Genomic DNA, 23,553 nt, shown 5'->3' on the forward strand with positions numbered 1-23,553 from the left:
CAGTGTCCCCTCAGTGTCCCCTCAGTGTCCCCTCGCTGTCCCCTCGCTGTCCCCTCGCTGTCCCCATTGTCCCCACTGTCCCCACTGTCCCCATTGTCCCCTCAGTGTCCCCAGTGTCCCCAATGTCCCTGTCTGTCCCCACAATGTCCCCCCACTGTCCCCTCGCTGTCCCCACTGTCCCCTCGCTGTCCCCACTGTCCCCTCGCTGTCCCCACTGTCCCCTCGCTGTCCCCTCGCTGTCCCCAGGCCGCTGCCGCTTCGCCCTGGGCATGCAGGACGGTTCCATCCCCGACTTTCGCCTCTCGGCCTCCAGCGCCTGGTCCGACTCCACCGCCGCCCGCCACGGCCGGTACGCACCAGTACGGACCAGTAGGGACCAGTAGGGACCGGTACGGACCAGTACGCACCAGTACGGACCAGTAGGGACCAGTAGGGACCAGTACGGACCAGTACGGACCAGTATGGACCAGTATGGACCAGTAGGGACCAGTAGGGACCAGTACGGACCAGTACGGACCAGTATGGACCTGTAGGGACCAGTACGGACCAGTAGGGACCAGTACGCACCAGTACGGACCAGTAGGGACCAGTAGGGACCAGTATGGACCAGTAGGGACCAGTATGGACCAGTATAAAACACTATGGACTGGTATAGACCAGTATAAACCAGTATGGACTTGTGTAACCAGTATAAACCAGTGTGAAACAGTACAGACCAGTATAAACCAGTATGGACTGGTACAGACCGGTATGGACCAGTTCAGACCAGTGTAAGGGCCTGGTGTCTGGTGGATCCCCTGGGTGTCCCCAAACCTCAAAATGTCCCCAAATCCTCTGGATGTTCCCCCATTCCCAAGTGTCCCCAAATGTCCCCAAGTGTCCCCAAGTGTCCCCAAGTGTCCCCTGGGTGTCCCAAGTGTCCTCAAAAATGTCCCCTGGGTTTCCCCAAATCCCAAAATGTCCCCAAACTCCTTGGCTTATCCCACATCCCAAATGTCCCCAAACGTCCCCAATTGTCCCCAAACGTCCCCGTTGTCCCCAGGCTGGGCCGCAGCGACGGCGACGGCGCCTGGTGTCCGGCCGGGCCGGTGTTCCCGGCCGAGCAGGAGTTCCTGGAGGTGGACCTGGGCCGGCTGCACGTGGTGACGCTGGTGGGGACGCAGGGGCGCCACGCGGGGGGACACGGCCGCGAGTTCGCCCGGCAGTACCGGCTGCGCTACAGCCGCGACCGGCGCCGCTGGCTGCGCTGGAGGGACCGCTGGGGAGCCGAGGTGGCACCGGGGACAGCGGGGGCGTCGGGGACATTGGGGACATCAGGGGTGCTGGGGACATCGGGGGCATCAGGGACATTGGGGACATCAGGGACTTTGGGGACATCGGGGTCGTCGGGGACTTTGGGTACATTGAGGGGATTTTGGGGCATTGGGGGTGTCAAGGAGATTTGAAGACATTGGGGACATCGGGGGTGTCGAGGGTGTTGGGGACATTGGGGACATCGGGGGCATTGGGGACATCGGGGGCATCAGGGACATCGGGGACATCAGGGGTGTTGGGGACATCGGGGGCGTCGGGGACATCGAGGGTGTTGGGGGCATCGAGGGGATTTGGGGACACTGGAGGTGTTGGGGACATTGGGGGCATCAAGGGGCATTGGGGACATTGGGGACATTGGGGGCATTTTGGGGCATCAGGGGTGTCAAGGAGATTTGGAGACATTGGGGACATTGGGGACATTGGGGGTGTTGAGGGGATTTGGGGACATCGGAGGTGTTGGGGACATTGGGAGGATTTGGGGACCATGGGGGATGTTGGGGACATCAAGGGGCATTGGGGACATTGGGGACATCAAGGGGCATTGGGGACATTGGGGACACCCAGGGCATTTAGGGATATTGGGGGCGTCAGTGGGATTTGGGGACATTGGGGACACTGGGAGGATTTGGGGACATTGGGGACACCCAGGGCATTTAGGGATATTGGGGGCGTCAGTGGGATTTGGGGACATTGGGGACATCGAGGGGCACTGGGGACATTGGGGACACCCAGGGCATTAGGGATATTGGGGGTGTCAGTGGGGTTTGGGGACATTGGGGACACTGGGGGGGTTTGAGGAGACACTTGGGGACATCGCGAGTGTCGGTGGCATTTGGGGACATCGGTGACATCGTAAACCCAAGGCCACCACGGAGACCTCGGGCCGTGACAAATCCCAACAAATCCCTTGGGACCCCCTTGTGTGACACCACCCTTGGGTGCCACCACCCCGAATTGGTGTCCCCTCAGGCACCGAGGGGGTGGCGCTCAAGGACCTGTCCCCATTGGTGTCCCCTCAGGTGATTGGTGGCACCGAGGGCGTGGCGCTCAAGGACCTGTCCCCATTGGTGTCCCCTCAGGTGATTGGTGGCAACGAGGACCCCGAGGGCGTGGTGCTCAAGGACCTGTCCCCGGCGCCGGTGGCCCGGTGGCTCCGCGTGTACCCGCGGGCGCCGCGCGCCATGAGCGTCTGCCTGCGCCTCGAGCTCTACGGCTGCCCCTGGGACGGTGAGGGCCACCCCCGTGTCACCCCCGTGTCACCCCCGTGTCACCCTTGTGTCACCCCCGTCCCACCCCACTGGTGGCCACAAACGGGCGGTGGTCGCCCACGGTCGTGTCCTTCACCCAACACGGTTCCTCTTCATGGTGGTGGCCATGGGGCAGCTGGGGTGGGGTCTTGTCATTGTGGGGTCAACGGTTGGGTGTTGGGGTCAACGGTTGGGTGTTGGGGTCATTCATTGGGGTGTTGGGGTCAATGGTTGGGTGTTGGGGTCAACGGTTGGGTCATGAGGTCAATGGTTGGGTCATGGGGTCATCCATTGGGTGTTGGGGTCAATGGTTGAGTATTGAGGTCATCCATTGGGTGTTGGGGTCAACAGTTGGGTGTTGGGGTCAATGGTTGGGTCATGAGGTCAATGGTTGTGTCATGGGGTCAACAGTCCCTTGATGACATCATCCCCCTCCTCATGACATCATCACGGCCGCCCACCCCACCCAGCGCCACCTCCTGCACGTCCCCAAAGCTGTGGTGGCCCTCCATGGCCACGTCCCCCCCGTTAACCTCCTGGTGACCCCACGGTGACCCCGCGGTGACCCCGCGGTGACCCCACGGTGACCCCACGGTGACCCCGCGGTGACACGCCCCCATCCCCGCCCCCAGCCGGGCTCCTGTCCTACACGGCGCCGCGGGGACACGTCATGGCGCTGGAGCCCGTCCCCATCGCCCTCAACGACTCCACCTACGACGGCTTCAGCGCCGGCCCGTGAGTGACCACGGGTGCCCCCAGGTGCCACCAAACCATCACAAGCTGTCCCCAGGTGTCCCCAGACCATCCCCAGGTGTCCCCAGGTGTCCCCAGACCATCTCCAGGTGTCCCCGGGTGTCCCCAAACCATCTCCAGGTGTCCACAGGTGTCCCCAAACCATCTCCAGGTGTCCTCAAACTGCTCCAGGATTTTTTCCAGATGTCCCCAGTGATCCTCAAAGCATCCCCAGGTGTCCCCAGGTGTCCCCAGGTGTCACCAAACCATCCCAAGGTGTCCCCAGACTGTCCCAGGTTGTCCCTTGAGAGTCCCCAGGTGGGTGGGATGGGACAATCCCAGCACCCAGGTGTGTCCCACCTGCCCAGGTGTGTCCCTGGGGCATCTCCAGGTGGGTGGGACAGGACCACCGCGTTACCCAGGTGTGTCCCACCTGCCCAGGTTGCACTTTGGTGGGCTGGGCCAGCTCTCGGACGGCGTCCTGGGCCTCGACGACTTCCTGAGGACGCGCGAGCGCCGCCTGTGGCCGGGCTACGACTACGTGGGGTGGCCACGCCCACCGGGGCCCCGCCCCCACGTGGAGCTGGAGTTCGAGTTCCTGGAGCTCCGCAGGTTCCACGCCATGCAGGTGCCCCGGGGCATGCTGGGAGGCGTGGGGCGCGGGGGACTGTGGGATTGGAAAGCCATGGATGGACCAATGGGTGGCCGCCACGTCAAACTCACCTTGGGGTCGGGGATGTTCTTCTGGAGAACATCGGGATTGGTCACCTTGCCCCAGGGCATCATGGGATGGTGGGAAATGGAAATCGTGGAGGGCTGGGGATTGTGGGATTGGAAAGCCATGGATGGACCAATGGGTGGCCACCAGGTCAATGTCACCTTGGGGTCAGGGATGTTCTTCGGGAGAACATCGGGATTGGTCACCTTGCCCCAGGGCATCATGGGATGGTGGGAAACGGAGGTTCTGGGAGATTTGGGACACTGGGAATTGTGGGATTGGTCACCCATGGATGGATGGGTGGGTGACCACTGCCCACCTCGGGGTCAGGGATGTCCCTCTGGATTGGTGACCTTGCCCCAGAGCATCATGGGATGCCATTGTCCATCCCCCCCCCCCTTCCCCAGGTCCACTGCAACAACCTCCACACGCGCGGCGTCGGGATCTTCCGGGCGGTCGAGTGCCGCTTCAAGAAGGTCTTGGCCACGGCCTGGGAGCCCCTGGTGGTCGCCCACGGCCTGGCCGGGGCCACCAAGGACCCCAGCGCCCGCTGGGTCACCGTGCCCCTGGGCGGGCGCCACGCGCGCTTCGTGCAGTGCCGCTTCTTCTTCGGCGCCGAGTGGATGCTCTTCAGCGAGGTGTCCTTCGTCTCAGGTGGGGCGGTGGGGTCAGCGGCTGGGTGTTGGGGTCAACGGTTGGGTGTTGGGGTCATTCATTGGACGTTGGGGTCAATGGTGGCGTCATGGGGTCATTGGTTGGGTCATGGGGTCAATGGTTGGGTGTTGGGGTCATCCATTGGGTGGTGGGGTCAATGGTTGGGTGTTGGGGTCAATGGTTGAGTATTGAGGTCATCGGTTGGGTTTTGGGGTCAATCGTTGGGTGGTGGCGTCAACGGTTGGGTGTTGGGGTCATCCATTGGGTGTTGGGGTCAACGGTTGGGTTCTGAGGTCGTTGGTTGAGTGTTGGAGTCAACGGTTGGCTGATGACGTCATTGGTTGGTTGATGACGTCATTGGTTGGCTGGCGGGTTCGTCATCAATCAAGGACATCACTGACATGGCGATTACGTCATTGATTATTCATTATTTTATTGTTGATGACGTCATTGACCGTTGATGATGTCATCGATGACCTTCCCCGCCCCCAGAGGTGCTGGACGACCCCATTGGTGCCAGCGGGTGGCCCCCGACCCCTGACCCCTCCGCCGCCATCTTGGAAAATGCCCACGGCGGGGGCGGGGCCACCAACACCACCAGCCTGGGTAGGCGGGGCTTGGATGGGTGGGGCTTAGATGGGTGGGGCTTAACTGGGTGTGATCAATGGGGTGGGGGTTCGATGGGTGGGGCTTATCTGGGTGTGGTTTAATGGGCTGCAGCTTAATGGAGGTATAAATGGGTGGGGCTTAATTGGGTGTGGTTTAATTGGGTGTGGCTTAACAGAGGCTCAAATGGGTGGGGCTTAATTGGGTGGGGCTTCACTGGTAATGGCTTAATTGGGTGGGGCTTAATGGAGGCATAAATGGGCGGGGCTCAAATGGGTGTGGCTTAATTGGCTGTGGCTTAATGGAGGCATAAATAGGTGGGGCATAAATAGGGGGGGCTTAATTGGGTGTGGCTTAATTGGGTGTGGCTTAACGCAGGCACAAATGGGTGGGGCTTAATTGGGTGGGGCTCAATTGGGTGGCGTCTCCAGTGCGTCAGGGATTAAACGGGCGTGGTTTATCCGTGGTGGGCGTGGCCATGACTCGTCCCGCCCCCTCCCGTTGCTCCCAGCAGCCCCCGGGGAGGCCGGGCTGGCCCCGCCCACGGCCCAGGGAGGGGCGGGGCAGTCGCCGGCGCTGCTGGGCTGCCTGGGCGCCATCATCCTCCTGCTGCTCGCCATCATCATCCTCATCCTGCTGCGGCGGCGCCGCGCGGCCGGGACGCTGGGCAAGGTCGCCGGGAATGAACTGGGAGGGCCTGAACTGGTTTAGACTGGTCAGAACTGGTTATAACTGCTCTCAACCGGTCCCAAATGGGGCTGGACTGGTTCTAACTGGTTCTAACTGGTTTTTACTGGTTTTTACTGGTTTGTAGGGCCGCGGGGCGGAGGCGGCGCTGCGGGTGCAGCTCTCGGGGGACACCGTGGCCTGAACTGGGGGGTTGAACTGGTCCGAACTGGTCCGAACCGGTTCTAACTGGTCTAAATTTGGGCTAAACTGGCCCTAACTGGTTTTTACTGGTTCTAACTGGTTTTGGCTGCTGGCTCCCAGGGACGCGGATCAGAGGCGGCGCTGCGGGTGCAGCTCTCGGGGGACACCGTGGTCATCAACAACGCCACGGCGGGGGGACCCCGATACGAACGGATCGGGACCGGAACCGGAACCGGAACCGGAACCGGGAACGGAACTGGGACTGGGATTTGGACCGGAACTGGAACTGGGACTGGGACTGGGACCGGGGAGTACCAGGAACCCACCCGGGCACGGCCCCGAGCGCCCCCGGTGCCCCCCGGGGCTGGTGAGAGAGAGGAGGGTGGGGAAAACGGGGAAAAGATTGGGGAAAAAGGGGAAAAAAAAGGGAGGAAAAATTGGGGCAAAAATGGGGTAAAAATGGGCAAAAAAGGAAAAAAAAATCGGGGAAAAATGGGGGGAAAATGGGGAAAAGATTGGGGAAAAAGGGGAAAAAAAGAGGGGAGGAAAAATCGGGGAAAAATGGGGGGAAAATGGGGAAAAGATTGGGGAAAAAGGGGAAAAAAAAGGGGGGAGGAAAAATTGGGGCAAAAATGGGGAAAAGGGGGAAAAAATTGGGGGGAGAAAATGGTGGGAAAAAATGGGGGGAAATAGGGGGAAAAGGGATGAAAGGGAGGGAGAAAGGGGGGAAAAATGGGGAAAAGGGAGAGGAAAAAATGGGGTAAAAATGGGCGAAAAAGGAAAAAAAATCGGGGAAAAACAGGGGGAAAATGGGGAAAAGGGGAGGAAAAATGGGAGGAAAAAAGGGAGGAAAAAAGAAGAGGAAAAGGAAGGGAAAAGAGAGGAACAGGAGGAAAAGGGGAGAAAAAATGGGGGGAAATGGGGGAAAAATGGGGGAAAATGGGGAGAAAAGGGAAAAGGGGAAAAAAGGACAAAGGTGGAAAAAAGGGGAAAAGAGGGCAAAAAGGGGGGAAAATGAAGGAAAAGGAGAAAAAAGGCCAAAAAAGGGAGGGGAAACAAGAGAGGGGGAGGGAGGAATTTTTTGCTTTATTTTTTCCTGGAATATCCCCCCAAATAAAAGGGTCCAGGAATGGGGAAAAGGCTCAAAATGGCCCCAAATCTCCCCTGACCACGCCCATCTCTGACCACGCCCCTCCAGCCAATCCAGCCTATCGGCTGCTCCTCGCCACCTACGCCCGGCCAATAGGAGGCCTCGCCCTGGCCCCGCACAACACCGCCAAGCCAATCAACACTGATGGTAAGGGTGGGGTTTGGATTGACCACGCCCACTTTAGCCACGCCCACAATGACCTCACCTGTGCCCCTCCCACCTGCACAGGTGAGCCCGAGGGCGGGGCAGGGGCCTACGCTGAGGCTGACGTCACCGGAGGCTCCGCCTACGCCCTGGCTGGCCCCGCCCACAGCCCCGCCCATGGCCCCGCCCTCCCAGCCTTTCCTCGGGACCGCCTCCGCTTCCGGGAGAAGCTGGGGGAGGGGCAGTTCGGAGAGGTAAGCCACGCCCCTAGCATCAAGCCACGCCCCCATTGAGGCCAAACTCATGACGGCTTAGCGCCACCTCCAAATTGTTTTAGCCACGCCCCTAAATGATTTGCCACGCCCCAAATGTCTCAAACCCAGCCTTTATCAAGGCCACACCCACTACGGCTTTAGCCCCGCCCCACTGCAAAGGCACCGCCCCTTTCCAGTTGGCCACACCCTCATTGTTTTAACCACTCCCCCTTTCCTTTGGCCCCGCCCCAAATGACGCTTTGTCCTGCCCTTTTTCTGAGGCCCCGTCTCTTTCTCTGGCCCCGCCCCCAGGTGCTGCTGTGCGAGGTCATCGCCCCCCACACCCTGGGCCTGGCCCCGCCCCCCAGCTCGGGCCCCGCCCCCCCGGGCACAGAGCGCCCCCTGCTGGTGGCGGTGAAGGTGCTGAGGCCGGACGCGAGCAAGAACGCGCGGTAGGGAAACTGGGAGGGACTGGGAGGGACTGGGAGGGGACTGGGATGGACTGGGAGGGGAATGGGATGGACTGGGAGGGACTGGGATGGACTGGGAGGGGAATGGGATGGACTGGGATTGACTGGGAGGGACTGGGATGGACTGGGATGGACTGGGAGGGGAATGGGAGGGACTGGGAGGGACTGGGATGGACTGGGAGGGACTGGGAGGGACTGGGAGGGGCGAACAGGAGGATGCTGGAAGGCGGCCAAGGTGATCCAGGTGTGCCCAGGTGTGCCCAGGACATGTCCAGCTGTACCCAGGGCACATCCAGGTGTAGCCAGGTGCTATTCAGGCCATACCCAGGTGCGCCCAGGTGTACTCAGGTGTGCCTAGCTGTGTGCCCAGGTGTACCCAAGGCATACCCAGCTGTGCTCAGAGCGTACCCAGGTGTAGCCCAGGTGTGCACTCACCCGGCGCTCACCTGGCGCTCACCTGTGCCCAGGTGTGATTTCCTGCAGGAGGCGCGGGCGCTCTGGCGGCTGCAGGACCCCAACAGGGGTACCCAGGTGTGCCCAGGGTGTTATCCAGGTGTACCCAGGTGTGCCCAGGGTGTTATCCAGGTGTACCCAGGTGTGCCCAGGGTCTTATCCAGGTGTACCCAGGTGTGCCCAGGTGCACTCACCTGGCGCTCACCTGGCGCTCACCTGTGCCCAGGTGTGATTTCCTGCAGGAGGCGCGGGCGCTCTGGCGGCTGCGGGACCCCAACAGGGGTACCCAGGTGTGCCCAGGGTCTTATCCAGGTGTACCCAGGTGTGCCCAGGGTGTTATCCAGGTGTACCCAGGTGTGCCCAGGTGTAACAAGGTGTTACTCAGGTGTACCCAGGGCGCACCTAGGTGTGCCCAGGTGTGCCCAGGTGTGCACTCACCCGGCGCTCACCTGGCGCTCACCTGTGCCCAGGTGTGATTTCCTGCAGGAGGCGCGGGCGCTCTGGCGGCTGCGGGACCCCCACATCGTGCGGCTGCTGGGGGTCTGCGCGGGGCCCGGCCCCCTGTGCATCGTCACCGAGTACATGGAGCACGGAGACCTGCACCAGTTCCTGGGCGGGGCCCGGGGCCACGCCCTCAGGTGGGACACGCCCCCATCCCCGCCTGGGCCACGCCCGCCGCAGCCGCGCCCACTCTGAGTTGGGTTTTGTTAAAATTTTTGGGGTTCTGCCCCTTTAAGAGAAGCCCCTCCGTATTTAAGCCGCGCCCATCGCTCAAACGGCCACGCCCACACGCACACACACACCTGGCTGGGCCACGCCCACTCTGAGTTGGTTTTGTTGGCGTTTCTGGGGTTCTGGCCCTTTAAGAGAAGTCCCGCCATAATTAAGCAATGCCCATCACTCAAAAGGCCATGCCCAAATATGGACACACCCATCTAAGCCACGCCCACTCCAGCCAGGCCCACGCTGAGTTATTCTCCTTTTGGGTAATAAAGAGGAATTGGTGTAGGAAAATGGATTTTTGGGGGGAAAAAGCAATTTTTTAGGGGAAAAAAGCACAAATAAATGCAGAAAAATCAGATTTTATAAGGGGGGGGAAATGCACAAATAAAATCAGAAAAGTCCAATTTTTAGGGGAAAAAGAGCACTAATAAATGTAGAAAAATTTGACTTTTAGGGGGAAAAAACCACAAAAAGTAGTAGAAAAATCAGATTTTTTTGGGAAAAAAAATGCACAAATAAATGCAGAAAAATTGGATTTTTTAGGGGAGAAAAAAAGCACAAATAAATGCAGAAAAACCCAGTTTTGGGGGGCAAAAAAGCACAAAAATTGTAGAAAAACCTGAATTTTTAGGGGGAGAAAACCACAAAAATAAGTAGAAAAAATTGGATTTTTTGAGGGAAAAAGAGCACAAATAAATACGGAAAAATTGGATTTTTAGAGGAAAAAAAAAAAGCACAAGTGAATGCAGAAGAATCAAATTTTTAGGGCGGAAAAACCACAAAAAATTGTAGAAAAATCGGATTTTTTGCGGGAAAAAGACCACAAAAAATTGTAGAAAAATCGGATTTTTTTTGGGGGGGGGGGGGGAAAAAACCCCTGAAAATTGAATTTTTTTTCCCCCCAGCCTGGCCACCCTGGTGCACCTGGGCGCCCAGATCGCGGCCGGGATGCGATTCTTGGCGGCGCGGAATTTCGTGCACCGGGACCTGGCCACGCGGAACTGCCTGGTCGGGGAGGGGCTGCGCGTCAAGGTCGCCGATTTCGGGATGAGCCGGAGCCTCTACGGCACCGAGTACTGCCGGGTGCGCGGCCGGGCGCTGCTGCCCATCCGCTGGATGGCCTGGGAGAGCATCCTCTGGGTGAGCTCCGGGGAGAAAAACGGGGGAAAAAAAATTGAATTTTGGGCGAAAAAACCGGGATTTTTCGGCAAAAAAATGGGATTTTTTTTACTGGAAAAATTGAATTTTGGGAGGGGAAAAAAATTGGGAAGGAGTATTGGGAGTAATTGGGTTTGGCGGGGGAAAATGGAAATAATTTGAATTTTTGGGGGAAAAAAATGGGAAAAAAAGGGGGAGAAATGGGAAAAATTTGGAAAGATGGGAAGAAAATGGGGGAGAATTGGGTTTTGGGTAAAAAATCGGAAGAAAAATGGGATTTTGAGGGGAAAATGGTGAACAATGGGAAAAATTTGGAAAAAACCCGGGTATTTTTGGGGCGAAAAGCGATAGGAACATTTGGATTTGGGGGTGAAATTGGGATTTAGGGGGGAAATTGGGAAAAAATTGGGATTTTGGGGCGGCATTTTGGGAGGTTCTGAACCCCCAAATTTCCACTTTCTGACTTCCTAAAAACTCCAAAAGAATTCCCAAAAATTCCCAAAACATCGCCCAAAAACCCCCTAAAAAATTCCCCAAAAATCACAGAAAGTTGCCAAAACTTCCTAAAATTCCCAAATCCGGGATTCCAGGGCACGTTCAGCCCGGCCAGCGACGCGTGGGCCTTCGGGGTCAGGCTCGGGGAGCTCCTGAAATCCCAAATTTCAACTTACTGAGCTCTCAAAAACCCCCCAAAAAATCACAGAAAATTCCAGAAAATTCCCAAAAATCCCCAAATTCCCCAAATTCGGGATTGCAGGGCACGTTCAGCCCGGCCAGCGACGCGTGGGCCTTCGGGGTGACGCTCTGGGAGGTGCTGACGCGCTGCCGGGAGACGCCGTACGGCGCCCTGAGCGACGAGCAGGTGATCGCCAACGCCGGGCACCACTTCCAGAACCGCGGCCAGCAGGTGGGACTGGGAGCACTGGGACGGACTGGGAGGGACTGGGAGGGACTGGGAGGGGTTTGGGAGGGACTGGGATGGACTGGGATGGACTGGGAGGGGATTGGGACAGACTGGGACAAACTGAAATGGACTGGGAGGGACTGGGATGGACTGGGAGGGACTGGGAATGGACTGGGATGGACTGGGACACACTGGGAGCTGTTTAGAGGAGGTTATGGGGCACTGGGATGTACTGGGAATGGACTGGGACAGACTGGGATGGGGTTATAGGGCCCAGCTATCCCTGTCCTAGTCCCTCCCAGTTCCCTCCCAGTCCTCTCCCAGTTTGTCCCAGTCCATCACAGTCCCCCCCAGTCCATCGCAGTCCCTCCCAGTTCCCTCCCAGTTTGTCCCAGTCCATCCCAGTCCCCCCCAGTTCCCTCCCAGTCCCCCCCAGTCCCCCCCAGTCCATCCCAGTAACCCCAGTTCCAGCAGTACCTGCCCTGCCCCCCCGGCTGCCCCCCGGCCCTGCACCGGCTGATGCTGAACTGCTGGGCCCGCGAGGCGGCCGAGCGGCCGGACTTCGGCCACCTGCACCGGACACTGAGTGACCACAGGGCTTTGGAGTGACCATCACCATCACCATCATCATCACTGACCGCCCCTTCGGCCACCTGCACCGGGCGCTGAGTGACCACGGGGCTTTGGAGTGACCATCATCATCATCTTCATCATCACTGACCACCCCTTCGGCCACCTGCACCGGGCGCTGAGTGACCACGGCACCCTGGAGTGACCACGGTCATCTTCATCATCACCATCTTCATCACTGACCACCCCTTCGGCCACCTGAAGTGGACACTGAGTGATTGCGGCAGGGGAGGGGGCCGGGCTGATTTTTGGGGCTGAAATTCTGATTTTTTTTTTTTGTACTTTTATTATTTAAAAAATCGTGGATTTGGGGGTTTTTTTTGAGTTTTAAAAATCTTTTTTTTTCCCCTCAAAAATTGTCCAAACATTGTCCAAAAATTGCCATAAATTATTGGAAATTTCCCACTTCTTCCTCAACATTTCAATTTTTTCCCTTAAAAATATTTTTGCTCCCCAAAAAAAACTTCCCAAAAAAGTCGTTGTACCAAAAAATTGCATTTTCTCCCCAAATAATTTTATTTTTCTCAAAAAAAATTCCCAGATTCCTCAATAAACTCAATCTTTTCCTTTTCAGAACACTCAAATTTAAATAAATCCACTTATTTCCTTGGAAATTCAACTTTTCACTCAAAAACTCAATTTTTTTCCAATAAAATCAATTTTTTCACACAGAAAATCCTTTTTTCTACTCAAACCCTTTTTCCTCTAAAAGTTCCCTTTAATAATTAAAAATCCCCATTTTTTGAGGCTTTTTTGGACCTTTTTAACATTTTTGATGCCTTTTTTTATTATTTTTGAGTGAATTTCCCGTGATACAAGCAGCACTGCCATGGCAATGGGAGCAGGCAGGTTGCAGGCTTTGTTGCCATGGCGACAAGAGCAGGCCCTGGAAGTACCTAGGCCGCAGGCTTCATTGCTATGGCGACAAGAACAGGCCTTGGGAGTAGGCAGGCCGCAGGCTTCATTGCCATGGCAACAGGAACAAGCCTTGGGAGTAGGCAGGCCACAGGCTTCGTTGCTATGGCGACAGGAACAGGCCTCAGGAGTACCTAGGCCGCAGGCTTCATTGCCATGGCGACGGGAACAGGCCATGGGAGTAGGCAGGCTGCAGGCTTCGTTGCTATGGCGACAAGAGCAGGCCACAGGCTTTAGGAGTACACAAGTCGCAGGCTTTGTTACCATGGCAACAAGGAGCAGGCCTCGGGCGTGCACAGGCCTAGTTGCCATAGCAACAGGATCAGGCTGCAGACTGTTGCCATGGCGACAGGCACAGGCCTTAGCAGTACACAGGCCACAGGCTTCGTTGTCATGGCAACCGAATCAGGCCTTGGCAGTACACAGGCCGCAGGCTCCGTTGCGGTGGCAACAAGACCAGGCCGCAGGCTTCGGCCTACTCCATCCCGCGCCTTTTTCACCCCCTCCCCCACCAAATCCGCCCCCTCCCCATCCCCCCAACCCCCCCTTCAAAGCAGCTTTGCCCCTCCCCCTCCCCAAAATACTGCCACGGCTTTGGCCCCGCCCCTTCCAGTCCAAACTGGTCCAGGCCCAGTCCAAACTGGGAGTGAATACTGACAAAATTCCCCCCCCAGGTATAAAACCCCTTAATTAGGATAAAAAAACCTTGTTGCAGATAATTAAAAAAAACGCCGGTACTAAAAATCTACAAAATGTGGTAAAAAAACCCCCCCAGACCCTGCCGGGGGGATGGAATGTTCTGGAATCCCCCCCAAGAAGGGCTTGGGGGGGGTCTGTCTGTGTGTCCGGCCCTGTCCGAGTGTCCGGCCCCGTCCGGGGGGTCCTGGGGGGTCCCGGGGGGCTGGGCCGGGGTTATCGACGGCAGGATTCGTCTGGGGAAGGGGGAAAATGGGTTAGGGACCCCCTGAAATTAACCCAAACTACCCCAAAATCCACAAGAACCCCAGAAAACTTACACAAAACTCCCCCAGGATCACAAATCCCCTCAAGATCCCCAAAATCCCCCCAAGTAAACAAATCTGCCAAAATTCCCCCCCAATAACCCCAAATTCCTTCCCAAAATCCCCCCAAAAATTACCCCAAAATCCCCCCAAAACCCCCAAAATCCCCCCCAAATTAACCAAATCCCCCCAAAACCCCAAAAAAGACCCCAAAATCCCCAAAACCCCAAAAATCCCCCCAAAACCCCAAAATCCCCCCAAACCCCCTCAAAAACCCCAAAAATCCCCCCAAGTCCCCCCAAACCCCTGCAAATCTCCCCCTAATGACCCAAGCCCCTTCCCAAAACCCCCAAAACCCCCAAAAGCCCCCCAAATCCCCCCAAACCCCCCTCCCCACACCCACCCACGAGCAGGGCGCGGCCCCTCAGCCCCCCCGGCAGCCCCCCCAGCGTGGGGGGAGGGGGCTCCTCCTCTTCCTCCTCCTCCTCTTCCTCCTCCTCATTGCCCGGGGCTGCTTTCGGGGGTCCCGGGCCGGGGGTCCCGGGGTTGGGGGTCCCGGGGTCGGGGTCCTCGGGGGGGCCCCCCCAGGCCGCCAGCGCCGCCCCCTCCGAGGGGTAGCAGAAGGTTCGCTCCAGGTCGCGCTCGCTGAACCAGATCTGCAGCTGCGGGGGCGTTTTGGGGCGTTTTGGGGCGTTTTGGGGCGTTTTGGGGACTTTTGGGGATTGGGGGAATTGGGGATGTTTGGGGGATTTGGGGACGTTTGGGGGATTTGGGGACGTTTGGGATTTGGGGATCGCTGAACCAGATCTGCAGCTTGCGGGGACATTTTGGGGCATTTTGGGGCGTTTTGGGGACTTTTGGGGGATTGGGGGAACAACTGGGGACTTTGAGAGACTTGAGGGGGATTGGGGACATTTTGGGGCATTTTGGGGGGATTTGGGGACTTTGGGGGATTTGGAGGAATTGGGGATGTTTTGGGGAGATTTGGGGACATTGAGAGGATTTGGGGGATTTGTGGATCACTGAACCAGATCCGCAGCTTTGGGGACATTTTAGGGATGTTTGGGGACATTTGGGGGACATTGGGGACACAGGTGACACGGGGGTTACACAGGTGACAAAGATGACAGGTGACAGGTGACACAGGTAACACAGGTGACACAGGGGGGTTACACAGAGTTATACAGGTGACACACAGGCGACAAAGGTGACACAGGTGACACAAGGAGGTTACACAGGGTTACACAGGTGACACAGGTGACACACAGGTGACACACAGGTGACACACAGGTTACACACAGGTGACAAAGGTGACACACAGGTTACACAAGGAGGTTACACAGGGTTACACAGGTGACACAGGTGACACACAGGTGACACACAGGTGACACACAGCTGACACAGGTGACAGACAGGTGACAGGTGACACACAGGTGCCACAGGTGTCCCCAGGTTACCTTCTTGCGCCGGGGCTCTCCCTTGGCCAGGCAGGAGCGGGGCAGCGCCAGGTACCCCCCGATCACCTGGATCTGCTCGGCCGTGGGGTAGCGCTTCTTGGGGGGCTCGGCCACGCCCCCGGGGCCGCACCCAGGGCCACCTGTGGGCACACCTGGGGGCACACCTGAGGGGACACCTGAGGGGACACCTGTGCCACCTGCGGGGTCACCCGCGGGGTCACCCGTGGCGCGGCGCGGCCGCACCGTGATGGTGTTGCCGCTGCGGCGCTGCAGGGCGGGGTGGGGACACGGGGGGGGACACCGGGGGTCACGGCGCGGCGACACCGGCCGGACGGCCGAGGGCACGGGGGTGGACACCTGGACGGTGGCACCGGACACTGGGGTGGTGGCACTGGACACTGGGGTGGTGGCGCCACACGTGGGGACGCTGCTGGACACGGGGACAGCGGCACTGGACACTGGCGTGGTGGCACTGGACACTGGCGTGGTGGCACCGGACACCTGGAGAGTGGCACCGGACACGGAGACAGAGCCACCGGACATCGGGGCGGTGACCCCGGGCTTGGGGACAGCGCTGGACAAAGGGACACCGCCCCCCTCTGGTGACACCGGTGACGTCACAGGGGCAGTGGTCAGCGCGGCCACCGAAGGGGTCATCGAAGGCTTGGCCTCGTGGCCGGACACTGTCCCCGGTGTCCCCACTGACCCCTGACCTCTCCGGCCCTCCACCACTGTCCAGTTCTTGACCATCCCCTTGACCGTCCCCTGTCCCTCCGCCGTCCCCAGGCCAGCGGTCACTCCATGACCTTTGACCGTTCCTATGTCCCTGGCTGACCCTTGACCCTCAGGTGACCCCACACTGACCGCCCCACACCCCTTGACCGTTCCTATGTCCCTGGCTGACCCTTGACCCCCGGGTGACCCCACGGTGACCCCGCCACGCCCCTCGTCCCCCCCCGGCTCGGGGACAAAGCGGCTCCGCAGGTGACTGACCCGGCCCCGGGGCGGATTGGGGGGATTTTGGGGGTCCCAGGAGGAATTTGGGGGATTTTGGGAATTTTGGGGATCCCAGGAGGGATTTTGGGGGTCCCAGGAGGAATTTTGGGGATCCTGGGAAGGATTTTGGGGATCCCAGGTGGAATTTTGGGAGCAATTTTGGAAATCCTGGGGATGATTTTGGGGATGATTTTGGGGAGGATTTTGGGGGTCCCAGGTGGGATTTTGGGGGTCCCGGGTGGGATTTTGGGGGTCCCAGGTGGGATTTTGGGGGTCCCGGGTGGCATTTTCGGCACGGCCGCATTTCTCCATCCCCGGCGCCAGCACCAGGTGGGAGCCCCCTAAACCTTCCTGCCCAGGTGCGCCACCCGTGCCAGGTGTGGCTCCTGACCCAGGTGTGTGCCCTGATCCAGGTGTGCACCCTTGCCCAGGTATAACCCCTGATCCAGGTGTGCCGCCCATGCCAGGCGTGCCCCCTGATCCAGGTGTGGCCCCCAGAGTCTCCAGCCCAGGTGTGCCGCCTTGCCCAGGTGTGCCGCCTTGCCCAGGTGTGCCCGCAGGTGTTCCCCAGGTGTGCCCCCCATGCCAGGTGTTCCCCCAGGTGTGCCGCCTTGCCCAGGTGTGCCCCCAGGTGTTCCCCCAGGTGCGCCCCCTTGCCCAGGCGTGCCCCCAGGTGTTCCCCCAGGTGCGCTGCCTTGCCCAGGTGTGCCCCCCATGCCAGGTGTGCCCCCAGGTGTTCCCCCAGGTGCGCCCCCTTGCCCAGGCGTGCCCCCAGGTGCGCCCCCAGGTGTGCCAGGTGTGCCCGGGGGCCCCGCCCGGGCGCGGCGCCGCTGCAGCAGCTCCCGTTTCCAGGTGGGCACCTGGGCCTGGCGCTCGCGCTGCTCCCGCTCCCGGCGCCGCGCGGCCTCGTCCTCCCGGCGGCGCCGCTCCAGCAGGGCCAGCTTCCAGGGGGGCACCTGCGACATCCTGGGGACATCAGTGGGGACATCATTGGGGACATCGGGGACATTGGGGGGATTGGGGACATCGGGGGGATTGGGGACATTGGGGACAATTGGGGACATTGGGGACACTGGGGCTCCAGCAGGGCCGGCTTCCAGGGGGGCACCTGCGACATCCTGGGGACAGTTGGGGACATCAGTGGGGACATTGGGGACATCGGGGGATTGGGGACATCGGGGGGATTGGGGACACTGGGGACATTGGGGACATCATTGGGGACATCGGGGACCCTGGGGACATTGGGGACATCATTGGGGACGATTGGGGACATTGGGGCTCCAGCAGGGCCGGCTTCCAGGGGGGCACCTGCGACATCCTGGGGACAAGTGGGGACATCAGTGGGGACATTGGGGGCATTGGGGACATTGGGGGGATTGGAGACATTGGGGACAATTGGGTACATTGGGGACAATTCAGGGGATTGGGGACACAATGGGGACATCCAAGGGATTGGGGACATTTGGGGACATTGGGGACATTGGGGACAATTAACGGAATTGGGGACAATGGGGGGATTGGGGACACCGAGGACATTTGGGGACATTTGGGGACATTTGGGGGCACTGGGAGAGCTTTGGGGGTAACTGGGAGGGGACATTTGGGGACATTCTGGGGACATTTTGGGGACATTTTGGGGACATTTTCAGGACTTTTGGGGACAGTGGGACATTTTTGGGACATTTGGGGACAATTTTGGACATTCGAGGACATTTGAGGACATTTGGGGGCATTCTGGGGATATTTGGGGACATTTGGGGACATTCCGGGGACATTTGGGGACGTCGCCCCCTGGTCACCATCACCCTTCCATCGGGGCGGGGTCCCCAAAGTCCCCGAAAGCCCCAAAATTGCAGAAATTCTGGGAATTCTGTGGGGAGAACCCCGGGGAATTTTGGGGAGAATCCCGTGAGTTTTGGGGAATTCCGTGGAGAATTTTGGGGGTGAATTCTGGGGTTTTGGGGGCATTTCCGGGATTTTTGGGGACAGCTCCAGGATTTTTTTTTTTGGAATTTGGGGAGGAATTTTGGGGGGAATTCCAGGATTTTTGGGAGCATTTCCGTGAATTTTGGAGAATTTTGTGGAGAATTTTGGGGAGGATTCCGGGATTTTTGTGGAGAATTTTTTGGGGAGAATCCTGGGGTTTTGGGGGCATTTCCGGGACTTTTTGTGGACAGTTCCGAAATTTTTGTGGAGAATTTTGGGGACAATTCCGAGAATTTCGGGGGCCGCCCCAGGAGCTCCCGCATCCCCAAAATCCGGGGCGGGGCCCGCAGGAATTTTTTTTTTTTTTTTTTTTTTGGGGGGGGGGGGGGTGTCCGAAACGATCCCAAAAAATCCGGGGTGGGGTTTTGGGGGGCAGGGGGGGAGGAACCCCAAAAAAATCAAAAAAACAAACAAAAAAAAAAAAATCAAAAAAAAACAAAATCCGCGGGAAACGCCCCAAAAAAACCCGCGGGAAATCCCCGAAATGGGTGGGGGGAGGGGAGAGGAGCGGGAGAACACCCCCCCTTCCCCCCCCCCAAAATTCGGGGAGGGGTCGCGCCCTCCCCCCCCCCCCCCCCCAAAAGGAGCGCAAGGGGTGTGGCGGGTGGGGGAGGGGAACGGGGCGGAAAAAAAAACCCAAAAGCGGAAAAAAAAAAATTTAAAAAAATAATTTAAAAAATTAGAAAAAAAAATAAAAAGGGGGGTGGGGGAGGGGAAACCGCGGGGGTCCCGCCCCTCCCCCACAAATTTTTTGGGGAGGGGTCCCAACTTCCCCCCCCCCCCCCAAATTTACTCACCCGGGGCCGGAGCGCGGGAGGGACCCGGAGGAAGCGGCGGGGGGGGGGGAGGGGCGGGGGTGGGGGTGGGGGAGGGGCGGGGGTGGGGGTGGGGGAGGGGAAGGAAAAGCGGCTTTTCCTGAGGGGGGGGGGAGGGGAGGGGCGCTGGGGGGGGGGGGCGGGGATTTAAAATTCTGGGGGGAGGGGGGTGGGAAAGGCGAAATTTGGGGTGGGGTTGAAATTGGGGGGAAAAAAAAAAAATTAAAAAAAAAATAAAAAAATAAATAAAAATTTTTAAAAATTAAATAAAAATCGGGTGGGGGTGGGGGAGGGGATTTTTTGGGGGGGGGGCGAAAATTTGGGGGATTTTTTGGGGGGGATTTTGGGGGGGTTTTGGGACACCCCCGGTGTTTTTGGGGGCTGTGGGGGGAGGGGAGGGGTTCCTCTTTGTGCGCGGAAATGGGGGCGGGGCTCCGGGGAGGAGGGGGCGGGGTTTAGGGCAGGGGGCGGGGCCTCGGGTGTGGCTTTGGGGGGGAGCCCCAAAACCGCCCCAAAATCGCTGGAAATGTCGCGAATTTTCACAGATTTGGGCAAATTCTCTTCCTTGGGACCCCCCCCCAGACCCCAAATCTCCTCAAATGGCCCCAAATTTCTTCAAATTCCTCAAAATCCTCCCCAAATTCTCCTTCCTGGGATCCGCCAGACCCCAAATCCCCCCAAATTTTCCCCAAATTTTCCCAAATCCCCCTAAATCCCGCCAAATGTCCCCAAATTTCCCCAAATCCTTCTAAATTTCCCCAAGTTCCCCCAATTTTCCCCCAATTTTCCCGGCATTTCCCAAATTCCCCCCAAATTCCCCAAATTCCCTTTCCTGTGACCCCCCCAGACCCCAAATTCCCCCGAAATTTCCCCAAATTCCCCCAAATTTCCTTTCCTGGAACCCCCCAAATCCCAAATTCCCCCCAAATTTTCCCAATTTTCCCCAAATTCCCCTAAATTTACCAATTTTCCCCCAGTTCCCCCCAGATTTCCCCAAATTCTCCCAAATTTTCTTTCCTGGGACCCCCCCCCAAATCCCGAATTCCCCCAAATTTCCCCAAATTGCCCCAAATTTTCCCCAAATTTTCCCGAATTCCCCCAAATTTCCCTTCCTGGGACCACCCAGACCCCAAATTTCCCCCAAATTTTCCAAATTTTCCCCAAATTTCCCTTCCTGGGACCACCCAGACCCCAAATTTCCCCCAAATTTTCCCAAATTTCCCCCAAATTTTCCCCAAATTCCCCCAAATTTTCCCCAAATTCCCCTCCCCCGAATTCCCGGGGTGCCCTCGGGGGGTGGGGGAGGGGCGGTGGCCGCGTCTCCCCTCCCCCACCCCTCAATCGGCGACTTCCGGTGCGGCCCCTCCCCCCCCGAGCTCACCTGGCCACGCCCCCGGGCGGGGGTCGGGGTCACCTGGGCGTCGGCCGCGCCCAAACCCTGACCCCGATCCCCGACAGGTGAGGTCACACCTGGGCAGGTGAGCCCCAAACCTGGCCTCGATCCCGGACAGGTGAGCCCCAAATCCTGAGCCCACACCTGGGCAGGTGAGCCCCAAATCCTGACCCTGATCCCAGACAGGTGAGGTCACACCTGGGCAGGTGAGATCACGGTCAGGTGAGTCCCAAACCCTGACCCTGATCTTGGCCAGGTGAGCCCGAAATCCTGACCCCACACCTGGGCAGGTGAACCCAAATCCTGACCCCGATCCCCGACAGGTGAGGTCACACCTGGGCAGGTGAGCCCCAAATCTGGCCTTGATCCCAGACAGGTGAGGTCACACCTGGGCAGGTGAGCCCTGGCCCCACACTTGGCCAGGTGAGCCCAAATCCTGACCCTGACCCTGATCCCGGACAGGTGACCCCACACCTGGGCAGGTGAGCCCTGACCTGATCCCAGCCCTGGCCAGGTGAGCCCTGAGCCCCCTCAGCTGGGGGGGAACCAGGTGACCCCCTCAGGTGAGCTCCAGGTGTGAGCCAGGTGTGAGCCAGGTATCCCAATCCCCTCCAGGTGAGATCCAGGTGTGCTCCAGGTATCCCCATCCACCGCCAGGTGTAACCCAGGTGTGCTCCAGGTATCCAAATCCCTTCCAGGTGTGCTCCCAGTATCCAATCCACCCCCAGGTGAGCTCCAGGTGTGAGCCAGGTGTGATCCAGGTGTGCTCCAGGTATCCCCATCCACCCCCAGGTGTGCTCCAAGTATCCAATCCACCCCCAGGTGAGACCCAGGTGAGTCCCCAGGTGTGTCCCAGGTGTCTCAGGTGTCCCCAGGTGTGTCCCCGCTGTCCCCAGGTGTGTCCCAGGTGTCTCAGGTGTACCCCAGGTGTCCCCAGGTGTGTCCCAGGTGTCTCAGGTGTACCCCAGGTGTACCCCAGGTGTGCCCCCACCCCCCTCAGGTGTGTCCAGGTGTCCCCAGGTGTCTCAGGTGTACCCCAGGTGTCCCCAGGTGAGTCCCCAGGTGTGTCCCAGGTGTCCCCAGGTGAGTCCCCAGGTGTGTCCCAGGTGTCTCAGGTGTCCCCAGGTGTGTCCCAGGTGTGTCCCCCCCACCCCAAGCGGGTCAATCCCGGTGACTCAGAGGATTTGGGGGGTGGGCGGGGCCTCCCCACCCTCACCTGGGCCCCTCCCCCGCCCTCACCTGGGCTATTTAAGGTGGCCCTGGGTCCCTCCTGTCCCCTCCTGTCCCCACCTGTCCCCACCTGGGCTCACCTGTCCCCACCTGGCCCCGATGGCTCCGCCTGGGCCCCGATGGCCCCCGGTGCTGCTGCTGCTGCTGCTGGGTGAGACTGGGACGGACTGGGATGGACTGGGACAAACTGGGATGGAGATTGGGATGGACTGGGACAAACTGGGATGGACTGGGATGGACTGGGAGGGAGATTGGGATGGACTGGGATGGACTGGGAGGGAGATTGGGATGGACTGGGATGGACTGGGATGGAGATTGGGGGGCACTGGGATGGACTGGGATGGGACTGGGATGGGACTGGGATGGACTGGGAGGGAGATTGGGATGGGATTGGGATGGACTGGGACGGACTGGGATGGACTGGGATGGACTGGGATGGGACTGGGATGGACTGGGATGGACTGGGATGGACTGGGAGGGACTGGGAGGGAGATTGGGATGGACTGGGATGGACTGGGACGGACTGGGATGGACTGGGATGGGATTGGGGGGCACTGGGATGGACTGGGATGGACTGGGATGGACTGGGATGGACTGGGATGGACTGGGAGGGAGATTGGGATGGACTGGGCTGAACTGGGATGGACTGGGATGGACTGGGATGGGATTGGGATGGACTTGGATTGAGACTGGGGGCACTGGGATTTACTGGGAGGGAGATATGGGACAAACTGGGATGGACTGGGAGGGACTGGAAGGGAACTGGGAGGGACTGGGATGGGATTGGGGGGCACTGGGATGGACTGGGATGGATTGGGATGGACTGGGATGGACTGGGATGGACTGGGATGGACTGGGAGGGACTGGGAGGGACTGGGAATGGGGACTGGGGCTAAGGCCGGGGAGGGAAACTGGGACAGGAAATGGGAGGGACTGGGAGGGACTGGGAGGGACTGGGAGGGACTGGGAATGACGGAGATGGAGCGATACGGAACTTGGGAGGGACTGGGGATGAACTGGGAGCACTGGGATGAACTGGGAGTGACGGATGCGGAATCTGGGAGGGGCGGCGGTGACTGGGATGGGACTGGGAGGGACTGGGAATGAACTGGGATGGACTGGGAGGGACTGGGAATGAACTGGGATGGACTGGGACAGGAACCGGGAGGGACTGGGAATGACGGATATGGAATCTGGGATGGGCTGTGGTGACTGGGCTGAACTGGGATGGACTGGGAGGGACTGGGCTGAACTGGGAGGGACTGGGATGGACTGGGATGGACTGGGATGGGACTGGGATGGGACTGGGATGGACTGGGATGGACTGGGATGAACTGGGATGGACTGGGATGGGACTGGGATGGACTGGGATGGCTCCGGACTGGACTGGGATGGACTGGGATGGACTGGGCTGAACTGGGAGGGACTGGGATGGACTGGGATGGACTGGGAATCAACTGGGATGGACTGGGACGAACTGGGATGGCTCTGGGACAGACTGGGATGAACTGGGACAGGAACTGGGACAAACTGGGCTGAACTGGGAGGGACTGGGAATGAACTGGGGTGGACTGGGATGGACTGGGGTGGGAACTGAGCCAAACTGGGCCAAACTGGGATGACAACTGGGATGGGAACTGAGCCAAACCGGGATGGCAACTGGTCCAAACCGGTCCGTACTGGTCCAAACCGGATCCCCCGCTCCCTCCCCAGGCGCCGCCGTGCTCCGCGCC

General features: G+C 59.1%; 2 protein-coding genes across 3 annotated transcripts; one reads left to right on the top strand and one right to left on the bottom strand.

Annotated features, from left to right (window-relative positions):
• Positions 1–230: 230 nt before the first annotated feature.
• LOC134434614 (epithelial discoidin domain-containing receptor 1-like) lies at positions 231–12,006 on the top strand (the record flags this gene model as incomplete). The annotated part of the gene is given in 17 exon segments (XM_063183268.1): positions 231–349; positions 1,043–1,271; positions 2,394–2,541; positions 3,194–3,296; positions 3,735–3,921; positions 4,419–4,665; positions 5,158–5,271; positions 5,786–5,917; positions 6,227–6,356; positions 6,435–6,508; positions 7,340–7,444; positions 7,520–7,689; positions 8,002–8,141; positions 9,083–9,250; positions 10,241–10,475; positions 11,251–11,400; positions 11,869–12,006. Coding segments are annotated over 17 exon segments (2,589 nt in total), but the record flags the coding sequence as incomplete, so codon positions are not given.
• A 1,517-nt stretch (positions 12,007–13,523) lies between these two features.
• PPP1R18 (protein phosphatase 1 regulatory subunit 18) lies at positions 13,524–17,043 on the bottom strand. 2 transcript variants are annotated; one of them, XM_063183267.1, is made up of 4 exons: positions 16,656–17,043; positions 15,401–16,613; positions 14,347–14,605; positions 13,524–13,874 (listed from the first exon to the last, which is right to left on the bottom strand). In XM_063183267.1, the coding sequence occupies exons 1-4, from the start codon at positions 16,856–16,858 to the stop codon at positions 13,855–13,857; spliced, it is 1,695 nt and encodes a 564-aa protein (XP_063039337.1). In that variant the 5' UTR covers positions 16,859–17,043; the 3' UTR covers positions 13,524–13,854. The 2 variants fall into 2 exon arrangements, with proteins under 2 accessions (XP_063039337.1, XP_063039336.1); XM_063183266.1 differs by having other exon boundaries at positions 15,401–17,043.
• Positions 17,044–23,553: the final 6,510 nt, after the last annotated feature.

This window comes from Melospiza melodia, unplaced genomic scaffold (genome assembly GCF_035770615.1).
Source record: "Melospiza melodia melodia isolate bMelMel2 unplaced genomic scaffold, bMelMel2.pri scaffold_441, whole genome shotgun sequence".
In the NCBI taxonomy this organism is placed as follows: domain Eukaryota; kingdom Metazoa; phylum Chordata; class Aves; order Passeriformes; family Passerellidae; genus Melospiza; species Melospiza melodia.

Bases quoted from the DNA above. Each gene is read 5' to 3' on its own strand.
- PPP1R18 (XM_063183266.1), bottom strand. From the start codon at position 16,858: ATGGGCGGCACACCTGGATCAGGGGTTATACCTGGGCAAGGGTGCACA. The intron at 14,606-15,400 runs GTAACCTGGGGA...ACGCCCCCGCAG, and splicing joins GAGAGCCCCGGCGCAAGAAG to CTGCAGATCTGGTTCAGCGA. The intron at 13,875-14,346 runs GTGGGTGTGGGG...CCCCTTCCCCAG, and splicing joins GGGCCGCGCCCTGCTCGTGG to ACGAATCCTGCCGTCGATAA.